This window comes from Condylura cristata, unplaced genomic scaffold (assembly GCF_000260355.1).
Source record: "Condylura cristata isolate star-nosed mole 26May11 unplaced genomic scaffold, ConCri1.0 scaffold00027, whole genome shotgun sequence".
Classification (NCBI taxonomy): domain Eukaryota; kingdom Metazoa; phylum Chordata; class Mammalia; order Eulipotyphla; family Talpidae; genus Condylura; species Condylura cristata.
In genome coordinates this window covers 29,597,367-29,621,633 of record NW_004567128.1, presented here as the reverse complement: position 1 = coordinate 29,621,633, position 24,267 = coordinate 29,597,367, and the positions used below count along the sequence as shown (strand labels likewise).

Genomic DNA, 24,267 nt, shown 5'->3' with positions numbered 1-24,267 from the left:
GATGTTCATAGCATTACTATGAATTTCATAGTAATAATGTCAATAGTGCAGATGAGGAAACTGAGGCTCTGTAACATGCCTGAGGTCAAACAACTGTTGAGTGGCGAAACTATGACTCGAAGCCAGAGCCGTATGTCTACCAGATCCCCAAAAGTTCCTCAGAAGGTACCTCTAACTAACAAGGAGGGCTTATGGGCTTACTTGGGTGGCACCCGCCTGTATTACATTTGAGGAGCATTGACCCAGACTTCCCTGGAGGAACAGAGGAAGAGACCTCTGTGTATGATTTCCTCTGCATACTTCTTCTCTTAAAGGAGCATGAGGAAACCCTCTCAGGAGTCAAACATTACTGGAATTCGGGCCAGAGACCAAGGGAAACTGGGGTGGAGAGTCAGGGTTATTTTGGTGGGAAAACCCCAGTTCCAAATCCCCAAGAAAAATAAAATTCTGATGCCTGAGTTTAAGCTAAGGATGTGCAAGTTTCTGACTGTTGCACATGTCATGAAGAGAGTATATGGGGCCCCAGGCTGGAGCCTACATGATTAAATCCTAGAATGCTATAGCTGGGAGGGTCATTGGTGACAGTGGATTCCAATATTTTATTTTGCAGAGAGAAAATAGAGGGGGAGGCGTAAGGTGTCAGAGGTCAGAGGGAATTCAAGGCAGAGCCAGGAATGTGACTTTAAGCACCACTGTTTAGGAATTGGAATCTCTGGTGTGAAATGTAGTTTTATTTGGATCTGTTCAGGTGCCCATAGGAAATGCAAACCATTAACTATGACCCAATACTTTGTGAGTGTTGGCATTTCATTAGGACCTTCACCTTGGAAAACCTTTAGGTCACTTGCCCCTAGCAGTGTAAAATCAGCTGTAATCCTACTCATACTTCAAGACCTGGAGGCTTCTAGGCCGTGCTGATCTAGGCTTTGCTTTTCTGGGACCCAGGGGACCTGCGGAGATGGCTGGGTGGGGTCAACGCAGTCCAGGAAGCACAGGAATTCTTTTAAGTGTACGTTTCTGTGGTATTTTTCTCTCTCACTTACGTGTATTTTTAAAAATTCTTTTTAGACACCCGCTTTATCTTTCCCAAACATCATTTCCTTGCTCCTTTCCTGAGTTCTAGCAGTGGCTGGGGGCCCAGCTTCCTTATTGGCCTCTAAGCTGTGGAAGGGGCTGGGCCAGGGCTCCGATGAGGTTGGAGTTGGGAGCAGGGGGGCTGTTTATACTGCTGGAAAGGGCTTTCATCCTCCCCTTCGCCACCAGGATGCTGGCTGGCTTCTGGAGCAGCGTCTTCATTCCTACCCAGCTCTAGACACTGGCTTCCATTCCTTAAGGTTGTGGCCACAACTGTGCCCAACCGAGCTGGTGGCCATACCTCGCCTTCATTGCTCCTCCTTTCTGACTGTGCCTGGGCCTTTGGGTCACACTCAGGAGCTTGGGCTGGTGGCCCCGCATCTTAGGAGGTCTTAAAAAGAGGACAGATGGGTCTCAGCTAAGAGAAGAACCAGCCTGCAGTCAAAAGCCTCAGGGGCTTCTCTGGAAGGGTTGTTGATGAGAATCTGAGCTGACTGGATACCCTGCTCTCTCCCAAACCATCTCCCAACACTGGGAAACTTGCATGGTAGGTACTATTGGTAGCAGGGACACTATGGCCTCCACCCTTCTTCCTCCGCCTGCTTTCTTTAGCCAATACCTCTTTCTTTCTGTTTCCTAAGAAAGGAACTTGGGGATTATGAATGATGGGGTATGTTTTAATGTCAGTACCTGATCTTGCTGTAGGAGAAAGGGTAGGCGTGGCTTCTCAACAGGATCTGGAGCTGTATGGTTGGTGATTGGCATTTCCTTACCTCTCTGCTTATTCCTCCTTACCCCCTTCCCCACCACCTAAGGAGAGGGTTTAAACTCCTGGACTACCGAGACTTTCATTTTCTGAGTGGTTCTTGATGGAATGGCTAAGAGAAGCTACAACTATAAAACTTTTTGAGACAGATCCTCCCTGAAGGAGTAGGGGTTGTGTGGTATTCTAGAAAGGACTGGAGGAGCTGAACCCCATTCTCAGCTGCTGGCTATTAACTGTATACTCTTGGTAAAGCATTCACCCATATGTATACCTGTCTCCTCATCTGTAAAGTGTGGATAATAATAGGTCTTATCACATAATATTGAGGTGAGGATGAAGCGAGTTGATATGTATAATTTGGCTGGTGTCTGGCATCTCTTAAGCTTTCCATAACTGGTCCTTATTGAATTGAATTTTTTTCAAGTTTATAGTATAGCAGACACTCGGCTGAGTGATTTCATACATGAAATTGTATTAAATTAGAGACTATAAATCACAAAAAGGTATAGTTATCTTCCCCATGTTATAAATAAGCTACATCTCAGAGAAGTGACTTGCTCAAGGTGACATAGGTAGAATTTGTATGTAAGTGTGGACTGATTCCTAGTTTGGGACTGTTTGGGAATAATAACAGGCCAAGTATTAGATCCTCTATTTTTCTATTCTCCCCCCAAATCAGGGAGGGAAGGCTCCAGCTCTGACTTTATTTCCCTCTCCTGGGATTGTCCTCCTCCCAGCTCATAGTTGCCTCCTAGTGGTCCCAAACCACACCACTCCCACCCCCTGGCTGCCTTGTTTTGTCTCATTTGGGGTCATTTTCTAGTAGAGAGAGGAAACTTAGAGGATGGCAAGTGTGTGATTTAGCAGAATCTTGGCAGTGGATGGACAAATAAAGGTGGGAGTACCAGCAAGAGTGACACATCTGAGTTGATGACGCATCTTGCAGTACCTACTACTTATTGACTATTTGCTATGCATCCTGATGTGTCCCAAATGTTTGAGAATCTTATCTTTAATCTCCACCATAACCTAGCCAGGTAAGGGCAATTGTTCCCTTTTCCAGATAAGAAGACCAAAGCTCAAATTGATAATGTGGCTTGCATAGAATCACACATCCAAAGTGATAGTTAGGATATGAACCTAGATTTGTCTCACTCATTTTTGACTTGTTGCTTACTGGTTTAGTATAGTTGATAAGAGGAACCTAACATATGTACAATAATGATGAGCCATACAAAACATTACACTATCATGGGCTAGACTGTTAGTACTAGATTACTAAGGATAAGCTCCTTGAAGAAGATGGCCCTTGGGCGGTACTTTGAAGTATAAGTAGGACTTAGATCAATAAAATGGGAGGGCTTTTAAGGCAGTGGGAACAATCAGTATTAACTAAAATTGGGTAAGAGCTACCAGTTCCTGTTCTAAGGATTTAACATGCATTGTCTCAGGTGATCTTTATAAACCTATTAATTAGCTACTGTTATCCCGTTTACTGCATGGAAAAGCTAAAAATGTTGGAACTGAGATTCAAACCATGGTAGTTCAACTCTAGAGCTTGTGCTAGATTCTAGTGCAAAACCAAATGCAAAGGCACAAAACTGGTTGTGGGCTGGGGTGTGATTAGTGTGGAGACATTGGGCTGGGTCTGTAAAAATAGTTTATAGAAGACTTTAAAGGTCCCATTTAGCTTATAGCTGGACAGGGTAAGAAATGGGGAACTGGTGAAGAGTCTGGACTAGGAGAGTGCCGCAATTCAATTGGTGTTTGACAAGATCTGATCTGAAATTAGTAACTGGGAGTAGAATTGCTGGGTCACATGGAAGCTCCATTTTTAGTAGTTTGAGGAGCCTCCACACAGCTTTCCATAGTGATTGTACCAGTTTGCATTCCCACCAGCAGTGTAGGACAGTTCCTTCTTCTCCACAACCTTGCCAACATTTGTTGTTGCTAGTTTTTTTTTTTTTTTTAATATGCCATTCTTACTGGTGTGAAGTGGTATCTCATTGTGGTTTTGATTCTCATTTCCCAGATTATGAGGGATGTTGAACATCTGCATTTCCTCTTCAGAAAAGTGTCCTTTTATATCTTCTGCCCATTTTTTTGACTGGACAATTTTTTGTTGAATCATGTGAGTTCTTTACCCAAAGGACACAAAAACATTCATTTAAAAGGATACCTGCACCCCTATGTTTTTTGCAACACTATTTACAAAAGGTAAGATATGGAGACAAACAAAATGCCCAAAAATACATGACTGGATCCAGAAGATGTGGTACATATACACAATGGAATAGTATTCAATAACCAAAAAACATAAACTCATGCTATTCGAAGCAACATGGGTGGAGCTAGAAGGGATTATGCTCAGTGAAATAAACCAGAAAGAAAAAGAAATATATCTCATGGTTTCACTTATATGAGGAATATAGGGGAACCAAATAAGGGTTCGTGGAGGGGGGACAGAATAATAATGAACAATAACAAAAAAAACAAAATTAACAGGCAATTATAAATCAGAGACATTCTGCAGGAGAAGGGGAGGGAAAGAGATAAAAATGATTCATAGTTAATTGTTGTTGGGAGTTCTATATTAAAAATAATAAAATAAAAAAATGAAATCAGTGATGGGGTGTGAGAAAAGGGGCAAATGATGGGCAGACTGTTCTAAGGACCTAGAATCGAGCCAGAGATACTGATGGCAGTTTCCAAGTAGGAGAAATGCAAGTATGGGGAAAAGTCTCAGTGAGGGGACATCAAAGGAGCCTCAATGGGGCTGTGAGCGGGATTGGATGTTTGGGGAGAAGATGATAATGTGGCTGACCATACGCTACCAACCCAGGACTGAACTTCAGAAACCCTGTGTGTGGAAGAAAGACCCAAAGTGGTAGTAGTTAGTGCTACTTTGAGATGCTTTATACTTGGTTGTTGATGGATGACTACCCAGTAATTGCAGCTGGAAATGTTTCTAGCTTCATGGCTTTAGGCAAGACCCTGAAGCAGACAACCCCCACCCCAGGGCCTGCCTTCAGCCTCCCTGTTGAGTATTTGGACACTCGTAAAATAACAATGTGGCTTGAAGCGGTGGCCTCACCTGGCTTTCTTCCCCATCTATCTTAGTCACTGCTGCTGACCTATGGCTCTGGTTCCTGGCCTTTGACAAGCAACTTCCCCTGTCCTTCCTCTTACACCTCCTTGTCTGTGTCTGGCTTGTTATCACACAACCTTGGTTTTCCTCAGCAATGCCATTCTCATAACTACCTTTGTAGGTTTTAGCCCTCTGGAGCCTTGCACTGCTGGGATATTCTGTGCTTCCGCTGGGGTGAGGGACATTCCCAGTACGGTGAAATTCAGCTTGTCTGTCCACCACTGCTCTTGGAAGGCATAGGGCTGATTTATCCCAGCATATGACACACTTGTTGAAAACAGGAACCCTTACCTTGGTCAGCTCTGTAACCTTGGTGTCTAGTATAGAGCCTTCTGTAGTAAATAGACAGATGCATTAGTCAGTAAGTTACCATCTTTTCCCTCTCTATTGTCTCCTTATTTATTGTCTGTTTCTTTCTCCTTGCTATTCATCTCCTTGTCATCCCCTTTTCTCCTATGTATTAATTTTTCTCAGCGTTTTCTTCCTTCATGACCTTTGTTTTTATCTGTATCATCATTTCCTCTTATTGTGACCATCTATCTGGCTCTTCCATCATCTATCTCTCTTTCCTTATTCTCTCTCTCGCTACCTCCTCCTTCAGTCCCCCTGACTTTCCCTCTCTCCCTCTTCCCTCCCTTTCTTCTCTTTCTCCCCTTCTTTCTCTTATTCTCTCCCCAAATCCCCCCCCCCATTTTCTCTCATCATTCTTCTCTTTATTTGGCACTACCCATGCGCCATGCATGCCACTTCCTATAACATACTTTCCCACTTGCAAGGGTGGCATCTAGTCATATGAGGTATACCAGTGACAAGGATGGTCCTTTATAAGCCCATCAGTGCAAGAGTTGTGATTCCAGCTTCCAGCACCATACAGACCCTTCCTTACGCACAAGGCCCTGGGCTCAGAACTGTTTCCATTGAATCACCCCTTCTGCTGAGCAGCCAGTCTCCTCTGTCAGCCTAGCTGTGTCATTTACCACATTGTTCATTTTATTGGCCATAGTTGAGGCTCTTTGCTGACACATTGCCTACAAGCTTTGGTGTCTCTATGCCTCTCTTATCCTTCACTCTCTCAGTGCCTTTACCATACTTTATTTGAATTAGCTCTGTCTCTCCCACTGATCTGTAAACCCTCAAGGGCAAAGATTATATTTAACTGATCTCTCTATCCCCAGAGCAACACACAGATGTTTATTCTGTAAATATATAACAAATGCTTATCAAATGAATGAGCAAAAATTAGAGAATTTACAGTCTACTGTTGCATTGTTTGAACATCTTAATCTCTTAATCACCTTTTTTTTTCCTTCCTTAGATAAAAATTAGAATATTGGCAGGTTGAGTTTTTTCTCAGAGAAAATTTAGGATATGTTTGTGTTCATTGGACAGTGGCTCTTATTTATTGCACAGATGTTTATTGAGCATTTTCTGTGTGGCTGTCACGATTGTATGTGTCTGGAGTACATCCATGAGCAAAACAGCCCTGTGATGCCAACAGCCCATATCCCCAGGTATCACTCTTGGGATAAAGGATAGTCAAGTCATGAGAACTTAGGAGGGCTGTGAAGATTCCCACACCAGCTCCTTGCAAGATGTTCTATTTAATTTAAGGGAAAGCGGGGGTGGAGGCGGAAGCTGCCTTGGGAAGTGATTTCAACTCTGGTTCCTTAAGCTGATTTCCTGTCCCTTTCTTGCTGTAGGAGAAACGCCCCTGTCAGTAGGCCGCACTCATGGCATGTGGCCAAACTGCTGGAGGGATGCCCTGAAGTGGCTACCACCATGCATTTCCCTTCTGAAGCCTTCAGCTTGTCCTGGCATTCTGGCTGCAACACAAGGTAAGTCTAGAACCACCCCCTCATATGGGGTCTAGGCTAGACCTCGTCACTCCTCCTCTGGTGCAGTCTCTGTTGGACGTTCTAGAGCCCAGAACAGTATCGTGGGAAATGGAGGGAGAGGCTGGAGTACCTGGGTTCTAATCCTAGTTTTCAGCTAACTCACTGACTTTGGGCCAGCCCCTTTCCTTCTGGAAAATGTTGCATTAAAATACTTCTCCCACTGGCTGCCAAGAGACCACATGCTCCTGTTCTTCAGCTTGTTGCACTGGTTGCACCTTTGCCGTCTGTTTTCCTGATTCTCCTCATCCCCCTGGTTTCTTAATGCAGCAAGACTCCAGGGGCCTGCTCAGTTCTTCTCTCTGTGGTGATCTATGGAGAATACTCTCATCCAGTGTTCACCCACTTTGTCACAGAGCTAGACCCACCTTGCAAAGTTTTAGTACCTGATAGATGCTGCTCTCAGTTGCTGTTTTCATTGTGATTGTTAGCAACACCCTCCTTACCACTAGCAGTGAGACAACAGTGGTACCTGTATCCTCATACCTCCCTCATCCCCAGAGCAAAGCCAAACCAGGGAAACCAAGGAGAAAACAAAGATCAGACACAAACTGGACTTTCAAGTACCATTTCCCAAACACAAAGCCAAACTGAGCCAAGTCATGCCAGTAACTCCCTCTGATTAGAACACCAGAGGTTGTAAGCTGGTTTCAGAAAGGCCACAGTTCAGAAGCCAGAGCTGAGCACTGACAGGAGCTGTGAGGTCAGTCCCCCTAATTATTGTTCCCTGCCTAGCCCCTTAGCCATGCTGCTCATTTGACCTCTGGACTAGGAATCCATGGAGTCTTGGCAGGGGGTGGGCTACCCATCCCCCACCCTTCCTGCTGAAAACAACCACACCCCCACTCTGGCTCAGAATGTGTATTCTTTTAGAACAAAACTGCCTTTGCTTTTGCCCTGAACCCCTGGTTTCTGATGCCAAATAGTCTCTGCATGGGGGCAAAGTCAATCTTCTGCCTCCTTGTACTTCCTCGATAGAAATCACTTCTTGGAGAGCAGGTCTTGTTAGGAGGGAACAGGCAGCCAAGGCAGCAGGTTTGCTGACTGTGAGCTGAGCAGAAAACTTTTCTCCTTTTTCTGGGCCACTGTTTCAACATCAATAAATAAATAAATAATTACTACATTTCTTGAATTGAGTGATCCTCATGGCAGGTAGACACTGTTGTTCACGAAGGTCCTTATTCTGCAGGCTTTCTGTGGCAGCTTCTGGGATGGAGAGCTGGCTGGTTTTGAACAAGAAAATGCCCTTCTTGAAGGTCATGGAAATCATTTCCCTTTGTAAGGCTTGCCATAGGGCAGCGGGCTGTGTGGCCCTTGGACCAACAGTGCCAGGCTCACTCAGAAACTTGGTACAAGTAAAACTTCTCAGTGTCCACCTGGACCTAAAAATCTGGGAATGAGGCCAGTCACTTGGGCCTCAGGATCCATAGGATTCTGATGTACACTCAAATTGGAGAACCTCTGTTTTGCAACTGGCTGAAATTGAATCAGCCCTTTAGGACCCCTCCCTAATGCTAATAGTCTGTGATTGCCTCTCCTGGCAGAGAGCCACGTGCTGACTCCCCGGGACAGCAGAGAGGTTAGAAGCAGAGCTAGACTCACCCATGGCAGAGGGACTGCACATAACCCCCAGTGGCGTCCTCACACGTTTAGTCTTTTGGATCTCGCCATACCCTTCTTCCATAAGGCACCTTATCTCGTATTTCCCTATGTCACTGTGGCACCCTAGTGTCTGTGACTTCTCTGGTTTCCCTCCTCGCTCCGTCTTCCTTCCCTGTTCTTCTTCCTTCCTTGCTTTGTCTACCTCTCATCTGTGGCAAGGGTGCCTCTGGTTTATCCTGCCTTCTCCCATGACAGGGCCACCCAAGGTGGGAAGGGGATCTGGTAATTTAGCTAACTAACCAGTATGCCCTGTGTCTTGTAGTGACGTGTGTGTGCAGTGGTGTCCACTTTCCCGGCACTGCAGCACTGAGAAAAGCAGCTCCATTGGCAGCATGGAGAGCCTGGAGCAACCAGGCCAAGCCACCTATGAGGGCCACCTCTTGCCCATTGACCAGAACGTGTACCCCAACCAGCGTGACTCAGCCTACAGTTCCTTCTCTGCCAGCTCAAATGCCTCTGACTGTGCCCTTTCCCTCAGGCCAGAGGAGCCAGCCTCTGCAGACTGCATCATGCAAAGCCCAGGGCCAACTAAGGCCCCCAGTGGCCGGCCTAATGTGGCCGAGACTTCAGGAGGTAGCCAGCGCACCAGTGGGGGCCACCTGACTCCCGGCTCTGAGATGTCATCCTGCCCACAGGAAAGCCACCACTCGGGGCCTGCCAAGGCCACCAGGGGTCCACCACAACCTCCAGTGAGACGAGACAGCCTTCAAGCCTCCAGAGCCCAACTCCTCAATGGAGAGCAGCGTAGGACTTCTGAGCCTGCGGACTCATTGCAGCAGGAGAAGCCAAGCTTAGAGACTGTTCTATCCCCAAGGATCCCTAACCGGCTCTGCTGCCTCAGTGGGCAAGACAAAGTGACCAGTGAAGGCCATCAGAACTGTGAGCTCAGCCAGCCTCCTAAGTCCAGCCAGGAGGACTCTGAGCATCTAATGCTGGAGGCTTCAACCAAAGGTATTGGGTTCCCAAAAGCATATGACACAACTTCCAGCACAGATTCCAGCTCACTCAACAAGGCTCCAGCCAAGCTAGTGAAAGCTTCTTCCTTTGGAAGCCCTTCACACCTCACAGGACCCACGGGGCATCGCCACAGTGCCCCTGAACAGCTGCTGGCAGCCCACTTACAACGCATGCACCTTGAGACCAGGGATGGCAAGGGAATGGAGCCCCCAGCTGGGCAGGATGGACATGAGTGGACTCTGTCCCCTCTGCATAGCAGCCATATGGGGAAGAAAAGCCCATGTCCCCCTGCAAGGAGTGCCCAGGACCAGCCCAACAAAGAGAGAAAGAGCAGGCCAGTGGACGATAGACCTTTGAGTTCAGGGCACCTGAGTCCAGGCAGCTCCCCACATAGTAAAGTTGATGGACACCCTACAGAAAGAGGTTTTCTGGACCCAAACAGAACAAGCCGAGTAGGTAGCGAATTGGCCAGCCAGCAGCCCTCCACCTCTGACTCCCTTGTTCAACAAACCAGGAACTGTTCTTCAGTCATCAGAGTAGCTGGTGGCTCAGAAGCAACTGAAGAAGGGAATGATGAGCCCAAGGGGTATGGTCAGGTGGGTGGGAAGCGAAATGGAGGGACACGGGGCCGTTCAATCCACAACCGGCGGAAGAGTGAGCGTTTTGCTACCAATCTACGTAATGAAATTCAGAGGAGGAAGGCCCAGCTCCAGAAAAGCAAGAGTCCCTTGCTTTGTGACACTAAGGAGCCTGTGGAAGAAGCCGAGGAGCCACCAGAAAGTCCGCCACTCCCTGCCTCTAAATCATCTCTTCTATCTTCATATAAAAAACCACCTAGCCCCAGAGATAAAGCCTTCAACAAGAGCATGATACTCAGGGCTAGGTCTTCAGAGTGCCTCAGTCACACCCCTGAGATTCATGACCCTAGGACAGGCTTGGGGGGACAAGTAGGCCCTGCCCAGAGTCCTGGCCCGACCTCTTTGGGCCTGAACTCCTGGTGGAAATCTTCGGACCCACCCTCCTCAGACTCAGAGAAAACAGGTGTTCATGGTGGAGTCCGGGGTGGTCATTGGAGATGGTCTCCAGAGCACAACCTGCAGCCCCATGTGGCAGTAGCCACAGAAGGGCTTTCCAGCCTGGGTGGCAACAAGGAATTGACAGCTTCAACAGCCCAAGCTGGGGAAGAGGCCATCCTCTTGCCTTTTGAAGACAGACGAAAGTTCTTTGAAGAGAGTAGCAAATCTTTATCTACGTCTCACTTGCCAGGTTTAACCACTCACAAGACTTTTACCCAGAAACCAAAAGCCATGGGCCAAAACTTCCAGCCAATGAGCTCCAGCTATAGGGAAGTGAGGCGCCACCCCATGGATGAGTCGTATCATTCTACAGACCAACCATATCACGCTACAAGCCACTCATACCATTCCATGTCACCCCCTCAGTCAGAAACTCCCACTTACACAGAATGTTTTGCAAGCAAAGGTCTAGAGCAACCCATGTGTTGTAAGCCACTGCACTGTGGTGATTTTGATTACCACAGGATCTGCTCTTACTCCTGTAGTGTCCAGGGAGCTGTAGTCCATGACCCCTGCATTTATTGTTCTGGGGAAATCTGCCCTGCTTTGCGAAAGAGAAATATAATGCCAAACTGCTACAATTGTCGGTGCCACCACCATCAATGTATCCGGTGCTCAGCTTGTTATCATAATCCTCAACACAGTCCCCTCGAGGACAGCAGCTTGGCACCGGGCAACACTTGGAAACCCAGGAAGCCAGCAGTGCAGGTGAGGCCTTGGTTCTTACAATGGGCGAGCTTCATTATTCCCTTTGTGAGGAGAAAACGAGGTCAGTCTTTTCAAGATGTAAGTTATCGTTCTTTAAAAGTGTACAACCCTGCTCTACCTTGGGCAAAACATTTAGATACCAAAATTGCAGTTACCTCATCTTTAGGGTTAGATGAAAATAGACAGAACTGAAATGCATATCCTGTCTGTGTGATTGGTATCTAAGTGACCTTATGCAAATCATTCACCACTTAAATTTGCAGTTACATGATGTTTAATGGGGGGGGGCATTTTTACCTCATAAAATGGCCATTACTAAGAAAAGTCTTATCACCTCATCAGTAAAGTGGAAGAAAATAGTGGTTGGTTGCCTCATAGATTAGTTGTGAGAATAAAATTGAGATTTTTGTATGTAAAGTGCCAAACCCAGTACCTGACTGAAAATAATACTTATTCCCTTCTAATTCTGGTTAATTTTGGAGTTGCCATATTTCCCAATGTCTCCCAGGTTTTGCTTTCAGAGTTCTGATTTGTCCAGTTTTCTAAATGATAAATCCTCCCCACCTTTGTCTGAGAACTCAGGCCTAGATTGGCAGATGCTGCAACCTGGTTACAACCTACCATACTAATAGAGGCTTACCACCATCTCCCAGGGCTGTTTTAGGAGGACCCCTCACCCCATCTTTATCAGTTGACTGCCAGATTCCTTCCTCGTGGTTTCCCTAGTGTCACCTTCTGGCTGTTGCAGCCAAACCAGAAGTGAATTCTTGTGTGGAGTCTATGTTAAACAGGCAGAAGCTTCTGAGTGACTTAGTGTATAAAATCGCTCAACACATGTTGTCTGATTAAAGGAAACTTGAGTGTGGAAGCAGGCTACCCAAAAGAGTGCAAACTCCACCACGCCTTGCTTTCCTTTATGTGAAGCTCTAAAACAATTATTCTATGGAAAAAATTCAAGAGTAGTGGCTTATGGGAGGTGGTACCAAGACTGGTTAAGAAAGGGCCTGAGGAAATTTTATTGGGTGATGGATGACAGTGATCTGTATCTTGAAAAGAGTTAGGGTTACCAAAGTATAGACACATCAGAACTCCACAAAGGTAATATTTGTGCATTTCAGTGGAAGTAATTTTTGCCTAAAATACTGTACACAAATATTGAACTTTACTTAATGAGAGATATGCTGAAATGTTTGAAGTATGTTGGTATATACACCTTATTTTTTAAAAATCTCACCATACAAATGTTACATATATTTTGCTATATATGTTTCTAAGATTTCATGGTTTTGATACAAATATAAATACTATTGTTTTCTTAATGTTAAGCTAAAATTCTTTGTTATGGTTACACAGAAGTGCAATTGATTTACTTTTATTTTTTATATATCTATTTACATTATTGTTTATTTTATAACAGTGTTTACTCTCCCCACCTCCCATCACCATAGGCAGTTAACTTTATTCTTATATGTGCCTTCTATCCTGCAACCTTACCAATGTGATTTATTAGTTCGAGTAGCTATGTGGCAGATTTTTAGATTTTTTACATAGAACATTGTCTTTCTTTCCACTGTGTATGCTTTCCCAAGAGGATAGGAGGTCCTTATCTCACTGTTTGGAACCTCTAAAACAATACTTAGTATAGGTGGTAAGGATGGATAATTTTAGTAGAAGCAGTAAGAGCAGAGAGCTTTTTCCTGTCCATTAACTATTGGATTTGATATTCCCTTTAGGTTTTTGCAGATATTCCTGACCAGCCTGAAGAGGGTCTCCTATGTTCCTAGTTTACTATGAACTTTTATCAGGAATATTTCTTGATTTAATTGAGATAGTCCTCTAATTTTTCCCTTTTATTCTATTGATATGCTAAATTACATTGATTGGTTTTTGAAATAAGAACCAGCCTAACCTTGCCAGGATAAATCTCATCGGTCATGATATATTATCATTTTGATGCTACTAGATTGAATTCGATTATATTTCGTGAAGGTTTTTTTTGTCTCTGTTGGTCAAAGATTTCAGTTTGCACTTTCCTTGAAATATACTTATCTGGTTTTCATACTAAGTTGCTGGCTTTACAAATGAGTTGGGAGGCAGTCAGTCCCTTCTCTTCTATTTTTTAGCATGATTTTGTGTAGAATTGATATTATTTTTCCCATAAATGTCTGTAGAACTCATCATTGAAGTCATCTGGACCTGAGCTTTCTTTCTAGAAATAATTTTAATTACCAATTCTTGCAAATTCAATTTCTTTAATAGCTTTAGTCATTAAGATAATCTATTTCTTCTTGAATGAGCTTTGAGTTTGTCAATGAAATCTGTCTCCTTTAAGTTATCATTTTTTTTATATTTTTAATGAAGTACCACTGTTTTACAGCCTTGTTAATATTTAGGCTGTTTAAAATTCTGCCACTCTCCCTGCCCAGGTGCAGTCACCATAGCACTCCCCACCACCACAGCACCTATAGTCCTCTACCATAGTCCACTCTGCTCGCTCCCTGCCCCAGTCTCAGCCTTCTCTGCCCCTTCCGCTGCCTCAGATAGAGGCCTCAGGTCTATGGTTAGCTTTCAACAGTGAGTTTTAATGTTTCTCTTTGACTCTTTGTTCAGTCTTTCCATATTCTACGTATAAGTGACACCACCCAGTATTTATCTTTCTCCTTCTGACTTATGTCACTGAGCAGAATCCCTTCTAGTTCCATCCATGTTGCCACAAATGACATGAACTCATATTTTTTGATCACTGAGTAGCATCCTATTGTGTGTGTGTGTCATCTTGATCCAGTCATCTGTTTTGGGACACTTAGGTTGTTTCCATAGCTTGGCTATTATAAAGAGTGCAGCAGTTTAATGTGGATAAAGTTGTTTGTAATTTCCTTTAAAATGAATCAAAACCTTTAGATAGCTTGGTGGATAGGTAGAGTAGTCGACAGATATGCAATAAGGCAAATATAGTAAAATATTAAATTCACAATCTAGGTGGTAGATATGTAGGTGTTGATTATAAAATTGTTCAATTTATGTGTTTGAAGATATTAATAATAAGATGTTGAAAAAATGAGATAAAATATAAAATAACAGTTTAGGGTCACTGATGCTGGAACCAGACTGTCAGGGTCCAAATTCCTAAGTTTCCCCATCTAAAAAATAGGGGTAATAGCAGTATGTACTTTATAAGTTGGTTGTGAGGATTAAATGAACAGTGACTACAAGATAGTACTCACCTTACAAGTGTGAGTTATTATCTCTTAAAGTAAGGGGAGACAATATAGAAAAAAGACAGAAGTTGGGGTGAGGGTATACATGAGAGCTACAGACGTGTCAGCTCAGCAAGCCACTGTGTGAGAGAGGGAGGCACAGTGTGCAGGAGGGCTTGGCAGCAGCGTATGCCTGCTCCACTCCTGTGCTCTCTGTGGAGACACATGGGGCCCCCCAATGCATGTCACAAGACAAGACAGCCTTGCTAGGCCCCAGACCTTAAGACATGCAGTCTAGGGACCACTTCATGCCCATTTTATGCCCTGCCACCTGAACACCACATCCTCACCTCAGACAACCCACAAGATGGGTTTGGACACCCCAGCTCAGATAAAGAAGGTAGGTGGGGTGGTGGCTGCCTGAGCTAGAGCTGAGATCCTGTGCCTATGGCCCTTGGAAGCTGTGAGGACCAAAACCAGCATGCCGGCACAAACTCATACCCCTCATAGGTCGTTCCAGTTCGTTTTGCACAACATGGTAATAATAGTATCATTTAGCAGTTGTGAGATCATGGATGACAGGATCCCCTGTTTATAGCTGAGGGAGCTAAGGCAGAGTGAGGTCCTATCTCTAGAAAGTGACAAAGCCTGGAGTCAAACAACATCTTAATAACTAAAATGTTAGTGTCTGTTGTGACCTCATAGTTTTCTAGGTCCTTTATAGGTGTCAGCCATTTAGTCCTCAGAGAGTATCTGGCATTACCAACTACTGCTACATAGTTGGGGCAAATGAGATAAAGAAAAGTTGGGGTGTTTGCCTGAGGTCATATAGCAAGTGAAGGCAGGCTTGAGACTCGGGTCCATGTAATCTAGCTGCAGAGGCCAAGTGCTTAACTGTGCCAGAGTGGCTGTCTGTAAGCCCACTGCAAAACCCAGGCCCTCTCTGGTATGAAAGAGACTTTCCAGGAGAATAACTTACACTGGGGTAGCCAGTTCCCATCACAATCCCCACGTGCAGCAAGCTATGGAAATAACTGTCTCTTGGGTTCGAGAGTGCAGACGATTTACAGCAACCTAAATGAACCAGGTAAAAAGGTAAGGTGCTTCCGTGTCCTGGGAAGGAGGTTGGGATTTGCCACAGGGCTTTGTTTGGTTTGGCTACTGCTACTTACTGAGCACTTCCACAGGGCTAGACAGGGCTTGGGCAGGAAATCCTGGCCTCCATGGTGGCTGAGCAAGTAATAATGTCTTTCAGGCCAGAGACAGCTCAGGAGGGTGTCGAGGCAGAGGCTGAGAACACGTGGTGAGCACTTCTCTAACATACACAGGGCGAGCTCCGGCCCAGAGAGAGCAGGAGCTGGGAACGGAAGCTCATGTTATGTCTACTCGCTAACATCTAGCACCTCCTGTGTGCTGGGCATCGTAGTAGGCATTCTCTCTATGCCCTCTCTTCAGCCTCACTACTGTGACCTCAACAAGGGTAGATGGCACAAGCTTTATTTGCCAGATAGGAAACTGAGGTTCCGGATGGTAACACAATTTCTCTCCAGTGACTTAGCTAAAAAGTGTCTTAGCCCATGTGGCAGACATCATGTATTTTAGCCCCAAGAGGGAGGCCTACTGGAAAGATGGTAATAAAGCTTTGACTGTATCCAGTAAGTGCACTGAAGAAAGAGGGAACTTGGAAGATCGGTGATGTTTAGGAAAAAATGATGCATTTCCTTTGAGCTATGCTCCAAGTCACCAGTAGAGAGTTCTGGGGAATGTCAAAGGCAAGTTGGGTAAGCTTGAAGCTAGAATAGGAAGGTGGGGACATTTTTACAAATGTCACACATGACGTGGGCTAGAGTGAAACAAAAAGAGTTGTTGGGGCAAAGTCCTTAAGGGAAAAATGCTAGAGTAAAGAATCTTGTAAGATGGAGAACTTGCCAGAGATTCGCCTGCCTCCGCCCCCAGCCATGGATCTGGGAGGAGTACGAGGGGTGCTGCAGTCCATAGGGAGTGCTGGCATAGTCCTTTCCACCTGCTGCACCCCAGAGAATGTTGCCACAGCGGGAGCTTTAGGCCTCAGAATCCCCTCGAGGGCCGTCTTCCAAGAAGACGCTTTCTGTGTTGGAAGAAACAAGTGCAGTGAAGCAGGTTCATCTGGCAGAACAACAAAAGACCTCCTTTGCAAGAGCCAGAGCGGTCAGCAAACATGCTAAACTGGTTTTTACCGTGGTTTGGGAAGGAAGTGTTTCAGAGAGGGAAACAGTTTCTAGACCACACTGTCCAAGTCCCTGAGGCCCCTGCTCTGCATACCTTCAGCTGCCCCGCAGCCTTGTGGTAGAAAGGCAGACCTCCGGGGACACTTCTCTAGCCTGTGTGAAGAACTAGAAGGATCCAGCTTGGTGGCCTGGCTGAGGACAGACTTCTGACCTCTTCACATTTTTAAGGCCATCTAGATACCTGGCTGCTTCTGAGCTCCCTAACTTATCAGAATTTTGCTTTGCAGGAATTTCCTGGGGACAAATGGAAACCAATAACAGGAAACAGGAAGTCCAGCCAGTCAGGGAGGTAAGTGCCCACTCAGGGAGCTGGGGTGAGTTGGTGCCTCTGAAGCTTTTATAGAAATTGGTAAGGTCTTCTGTTTAGTTTCTTTTGAGGAAAGCGATCCGGTGTCTATACCAAGGGTTTGATGCCATAGCTGTAATCCAGCCTGGCTTCAGACAGCTGGGCGACAAACCAAATTGAGAACTAGGACATCTGGGGTATGTGTCATCAGGCAGTTGTGGGACACTGTGCCATTAGCTATCAGACCCGCGGCAGGCCTGCCCAGGCACAAAGACATGACCACTAGACCATGCCACATACCTAACTGAGAAGGCGTGAGCTAAGACTGCTTTCCCAGCAGCGCCTGCACAGGTAGACAGGGCAGAGAGCAGGTAAGATCGACCAGCACTGCTGTGCCCTTGTCTCAGAGCTGTTGGAGGTGCTTGTTTTTTGAGTTCTGCCACCTGCCTTTATCTAGAGCTTGTGCACAGTTTAAGGTTTACTCATTAAAAGCAAAGGAGCAGATGATGCTAATGGTGGGTTAAAAGAAGGCAGACAGTAAGGGCACTTTGACAAGTGGCACAATTTGCTGAGGCAAAAGGGGAAAGAGTTGCGTGAGCACAGCCACGAGGGATAAAAATGCCGAGAGTGGAGCATCTGCTCTAGTAGCGCAGGCCATGGAGCCCAGCACGCATGTGCCCGGGAGATGCGCTTGCCTGCCGCGGTGACTGTGAAGCAGCAGTTACCTTCTCTCGGCCTCTCCCTATCTGCCTGGCGGGAACCTCTTTCATGAAACAACCTGATATACTTTTGCAGTCACTCCTTCTCCGGGACATATTATGCAGAGGCCCCTGAATTGTGTTAATTTTTTAACTCAAACTCTAGGAATGAAGCAGGGGCAAAGAAGAAGCTGTGCCTCTGGGGGGCACCAAGGGAGAGGACCAGAATCAGGGCCTCCTGACCCCTTATGAGTCCACAGTTCTTTGGGGGGGGTCCCCATTAGTGTGTGTTTTGGTGGCATAGGCAGGAATAATGTGGGTTTCTTTTGACTTCAGAGTCTAGGAAACTTTCATTTTATTTCTGGTTGACAAGGGAAGAACCCAACATTTATTAATGATCTACTACACTTCAGGCACTGGGCAGGCTATTTTAACACCTACAACTTGTTTATTCTCCACCTCGGATGATTATACTGCCTATTTCCTAAATTAGGTTCACCAGGTTATATAACTAACCTGGGTTTACACAGCTAGTGAATGATGATAGGGTCAAGATAGGGACCCAGGTTTGTTTGGGTCCAAAGTTTATGCTTCTGTTAGGATCCCTAATAAAGCCCTCCACGGGGTGTCACTCAGAGGTCTAAAGCCCGGTGGGGGATACTGTGGGACACTGTGACTGGCCTTGACAACCCTACCTTGGACTGACTTGTAACATATCCTTGGAAAAATCATTTCAGTCTAGTGGGTCTGCTGAGTGCCCCATATCTGAATGGGACCTTTAAAAGAAGACCACACTTTAGTCAGAGACTTCATCTCTGTGGCACAGAGGAGTTGTTCAAGAGGCACTTGTCATTTGCTTGTCAAATGAAGAAACAGAACCTCCTCCACCATTGAGTGGGTGAAATGACTCTAATATTAAAATGCTAACTACCATTTCTTTAGAACAGTGCTCTGTTCTAGGCACCATTCAGAGCACTTCACCAAAACCTTAAGGGGTGGGTACTACTAGACACTCCATTTGATGTAGGGGAAATAGAAGTACACAGAGATAAATCTTCACCTTAAGTTTCAGAACTACTAATTGACTGGCCCAGGCAGCCTTTCACTATGGTGCTTCTCTGAAATGGTTCTTTCACCAATCAGCCAGTGAAATCAGAGGATTTCATTCAAAACCTAGTGGGCAGGCAGAGAATATTACAGAATGAACATCTGGAAGAATAATGCCTACACACTCACAGCATAAGCAAGGAAGTCTAACCCACACACAGTTAAATAACAGTAATAATAAATTGACATTCACAAAAGTAAGCTATGGGCCACAAGCTAAGTTACACATATTATGCAATTTTCTTTTAGATTTATTTTTTATGAATACAGAACTAGGGTACATTGCAGAGGTGCAGGGCTGGTGAGTGGATTCACCAGAGACATAGTGGGGAGCAGAACAGGCTGATTGACTAAGTACACTGCTGAGGGGAGCAGCGGGTGGGTCAGGAGAGGTCTGCGGGTCCATGTGGGTCAGCTCCTGGACTGGGGATCGAACTCGCACTGAAGCAGCTGCTAGCTTACAATGCTGCGCTTTAACCTGCTCATCACCAGGGTGGGCCCGTTATGTTATGTTGTACCCCGGGTGTCAGGTGGCATTGTTATAACTAGAGCAGTGGGTCTCAGGCTTGAGTGTACATTAGAAACACCTGGAGGGTTGGTCCAACCACATCCCCCAAAGACTGTGATTCAGTCGATGGGGAGCGGGGCACAAGACTGCATTTCTAACAATCTCCCTGGGTGATACTGAGGCAGGTGGTCTTTGGATCACTGCCTTTGAGAACCACTGACTCAGATAAAGAACCCAAGAACTACTAAAGATAAAAGCCAGGACTGAACCCAGCTTTTATATACTAAGGCGAGTTGTTACAAATGAAAAGTGTTAAATGCAAGATTTAAATAAGTGGTTGGCACATGGTTAGGAGCCATAAGGGGTGATAAATATTATTGTGCCCTCTTTGTATTCATTGGTGGGTAAGAAAAATGGAGGCTGGGAAAAGGCAGAAAAGGTCAAAGGGAAACTAAACAGACTGTGTTATAGGAATAATCCCCACTGGTTAAGAGTTCTGGCCTTTGAATCAGGCTGCCAGCATTCAAAGCCATATACCTTTTTTAATTAATTAATTATTTTATGCATAAAAAACTGTGGTACAGGCCGGAGGTGCAGGGGGTGAGAGGATTCACCAGAAAAGGGGGGGTGGGGGGGCAAACAGGCCAACTGAGGAAGTACACTGCTGAGGGGAGCAGCTGGCAGGTCAGGAGAGGTCTGCTGCGCCATGTGGATCATCTCCAGGGCTGGGAAGCGAACCTGTGCAGCAGTGGTGGGGAATGGTTTCATAGTACTGCGCTTTAACCTGCTGAGCCACCAGGGAGGCTCCTCAAATCCACATTTTCTTGTCTAGCTGTATGAGTTTAGCAAGCGGCTTCCTCCTACCCCACCTGTTTATCACCATTTCTTTCTCTTTCACCCGGACCCATCAGATGCCTCATTTGTAAAACAGAGTAGAAGAGTACCTACCTTCTGTGGTTGTTGTACAGGTTAAATGAGTTAATATATGGAAATTATTTAGAACAAAACCTAGTGTAAATGATGGTTATGATGATGAGAAGGAGGAGGGTAAGAAGAGCAAGAGGGCAGCAGCAGCAGCGACAGTAACAGTGATAGTAGAGAAAGAGAGTGAATGAAGTAGTAGGCTGGGCTACCAGGCCATATAAACTACAGAGGAACATGGGAGTGATAAAGGTTATTGGGCAGGTAAGTGACAAGATAAATATGGTATTTTAGGTGACTTGGCAATATTCGCAGTCTAGATAGTTTAAAGGAAGCCTAGTTAGGGACAGTGATTCAGGCATGGAAGAGTGTGGCCCCGGATGGGGAAAGTGGGGGTGCAATAGGAATGAAGCAGAAGGGATAGATGCATCTGTATGATATTGCAGGGAAGAGGGGGCTGTTTGTTCATTGTGTAAGCAAAATTATAGGAAATTAAAATCAGGAAAAAATAGCCTTATTCCTACCACTGTAACACCCTGATTGTTTTCATCTCTTTGCTTCATTTTATCTACAAGTGTAGAGATTTTGGGGGCACGGCTGTATTAACTATGTAGGTGTGATTCTGTGTATCCTGATTCTTTTGTTCCCACTAAACGTTACTTGGCAAACATTTTTTCATGTTGCCATACAGGCTTCTGCAATAGTTACAACATTTAATGGCTGCATAATATTTCAACGGCTTAATGTGCTCTAATCATATCCAAATTGTTGGATAATTAGATTGTTTTCAATTTCTTACTATTATAAAGTAATGCCGCAGAAAAATTTTAGTAGCTATAACCTTTTTCTCATTTTGAATTATCTCATTAAAACAATTATCTGGAGTTGGGATTACTAGCCAAAATAATATGAACATTCACATTGTTCTTGACAGATTTCACCAAACTGCTTTTCTAGGAGGCATGTTACACTGCTGTTAGGAATACATGAGGATAGCAAAATCCCCCTCCCCCAATTTTGTCATGAAGAGACATTTTTTTTATCTAATGTGACAGGGGAAAATGATAACTATTACAAATGAATTTGCTTGTTTTGATTGTTCTTGTTTGAATGTATCATGTGTGTAGTTCACATTTGAACTGCTTCTCATATGAATAGTCTGTTTAGATTTTTTGCTCATAGATGCACAACACCTTGGGGTAGGGGGAAGTAGAGAGAACTTGGTGACTGAAACTTGGGAAAGAAAGAAGTTAAAAGTAACTCTGAGCCCACAAGCACTTGGCGAAAGTCATGGATATAGCTGGGGATGTGAGCAGAGGAGCTGGTTTGGTGGAGAAATTTGAATTGGGACGGGCTGAACCTGGAGTTACTGAGGGAGACAGTGAATTATTTGGAGAAGGCTTGTGGTTCCTACTGTCAGAGGGCAGGGTGAGGAAGAGACAGCGAAGGAAAGTGAAGGGGCAACTGGTAGGAGAAGTAGTCAGCATACCCTCCCAGCAAGTAAGGACACAACTGTTACTGGTTTAGACAGTTGAGGATCACAACTGGCCACCAAGAGAGCAAACTAAGTAAAATGGTGGGCATAGAAACTAGGTGACATATGGTCTATAAGAGGGGAGCAAAAAGAAGAAATGGGGCTCTCCCTGGTGGCACAATGGGTTAAAGTACCACATTATGAAGCTTTCCAAAGCCACTGCAGCACAAGTTTGATCCCTGGCCAGGGAGCTGACCCACATGGCATGGCAGACCTATTTTGACCCACTGCTCCCCTCAGCAGTGTACTTTGTCAATCTGCCTGTTCTGCTCCCCACTCTGTCTCTGGTGAATCCTCTCACTGCCCCTGCACCTCTGGCCTGTACCCCCAGTTCTGTATGCGTAAGTAAATAAATCTTAAACAAAAAAATAAATAAATGCAAATTCTAGGGTCCCACTCAGACCTAAATCCAAAATTGGGATGTGACCCAGTGATCTGTGTTTTAGCAGTCTCTCCTGGCAATTATGATGCAGCTAAATATGAGAACCACTGGTATAAATAAAGATTTGATCAGGGTTTAGAAAACTGGTTTATGTTTATAAACAGAAAGGAGAGGTCAGTGGAAATGGAAAGAGTATTGACATTGAAGATGGAGGTGGTAGATCACAGTTTATGATCTCAAGGAAAATGAAAAGGCCTAGGAAAGGTCAGGGCAGAGATGACATTTAAGAAGAGAAATCCTAAAGGAGTTTCTGCTTCCCTTCCCCACCTGACACACACACACACACACACACACACACACACGCATTATTAAATTTTTTATGTAATTTCTGTCACAACCTATATGATAAGTGTGGGTGGGAAAATCAAATGTACATTCTTGAGCTTCTGCCTTTTCCTGGAAGCCTGCAATGAATTTTAATTCCAGGTAGTTAGACTCTTGGTTGTCTGTCTCTACTGTTATGTGGCTTGTGTGCAGAGAATGCAAAGATATTTTAATATTAGTAGGAGGGGAAAACGGTGAGTAGATCTGGAGGGAGAAAAAGCTAAATAAGTGTGATGATAAAAGCCTGAGGAAATTATTTTCTGGATGATATTTTTTGGTTTTCTGTACCTATGATTGGCTCTTATGAGCCTTTTCATTTTTCTTCTCTGCACAGACTTTTGGAATGTATACTGCATTTGAATATATATATTCTTACAACATCCCTCTAAGCTTCAGCTTTATTTTTCCCATTTGATTGATAAGAAAACTGAGATTCAGGAAAGGTATTATTATACTATTATTAGTTATTAGTAACAAGAAAGTGTGTAATAGCCAAGCTTTGGAAAGTGTTTATTATGTGGCAGGAACTGCTGTATGCATTTCATATGAATAAAGTTATTTATTATTTATCATGATCTCATGGCATGGTTGCCATTTATGGACCCAATTTTACAGATGAGAAAATGGACTCAGATTAAAATAACTTGCCCGAGGTCAGACGCTTGACTCCAGAGCCCATTACTTTGTGGTTCTATGACATACACGTGGTGAAGGTAGACCACTATCCAGGTGTTTCAGCTCTCAGCCTAAAATCACACCACAATATAAACAGATGTGGAATATCAAGTGCACATTTCCTATTTAATGATTGGGTGAAATCAAATGGATAATTTAGAGCTGAATCTCATTTCATTAGGGAGGCTTTTCAGGAAGGCTTTAACACCTATGAATACAACCTTCAGAGTCACAGAAGGATTTGTCAAAAGCATGACAAAATAAATTTAAGTACTTGGGTATTACTTTAATCCTGGGTACACAAATCTGATCCAAGGAAATTTGTAAAACTCTAATCAGAGAAATAAATACATGAATAAATTAATTTCTATCCTTTGCTTCAACTTGGGAGGGCTAAAATAGTTAAGATCACAATACCCCCCCAAATTATCATATAAATATACTGCCAATTAGAATCACTGAGATACTTATGGAAGTTGTCAAATTCATAGTGAAACTTATCTGAAAGATTAAGTGGGCAAGAACACCAGAGAATAAGTTTATTAAAAAAGTTAATGATGGTAGACTTACCCTATCAGATTTTAAAGCCTGTCATAAAGTGACAGTTATCAAAACTATATGATAGTGGGTTTCAAAGAGAAATTTGAGAGACATATTCAAGCTAGTCAAAGAATAAAGAGCATACTGGAAATGAAGGTCAATTGAGGCAGGTGATCATTATTCCTTTAATAAATGTTTGGTATTGTAAGTATTCGTGTGGAGAACAATTAACACCGATCCACATCACATATACTACACTGTAATACACTTTTTTTTAAGATTTATTTTATTTATTCATACAGAACTGGGGTACAGGCCAGAGATGCGGAGGGTGAGAGGATTCACCAGAGACAGAGTGGGGAGCAGAACAGGCAGATCGACGAAGTACACTGCTGAGGGAAACAGCGGGCGGGCCAGGAGAGGTCTGCCTGGCTATGTGGATCTCCTCCGGGGCAGGAGGGAATCGAACTCATGCGGAAGTGGCT

General features: G+C 44.5%; 1 protein-coding gene across 1 annotated transcript in view; it reads left to right on the top strand.

The window, feature by feature from the left end:
- SHROOM4 (shroom family member 4) overlaps positions 1 to 24,267 on the top strand; it is a 208,961-nt gene that overhangs the window by 159,236 nt on the left and 25,458 nt on the right. The window contains exons 3-5 of the mRNA XM_004690046.2: positions 6,689 to 6,823; positions 8,805 to 11,283; positions 16,975 to 17,036. Of these exons, the coding sequence (XP_004690103.1) occupies positions 6,689 to 6,823; positions 8,805 to 11,283; positions 16,975 to 17,036 (2,676 nt within the window). The remainder of the gene's footprint in view (positions 1 to 6,688; positions 6,824 to 8,804; positions 11,284 to 16,974; positions 17,037 to 24,267) is intronic.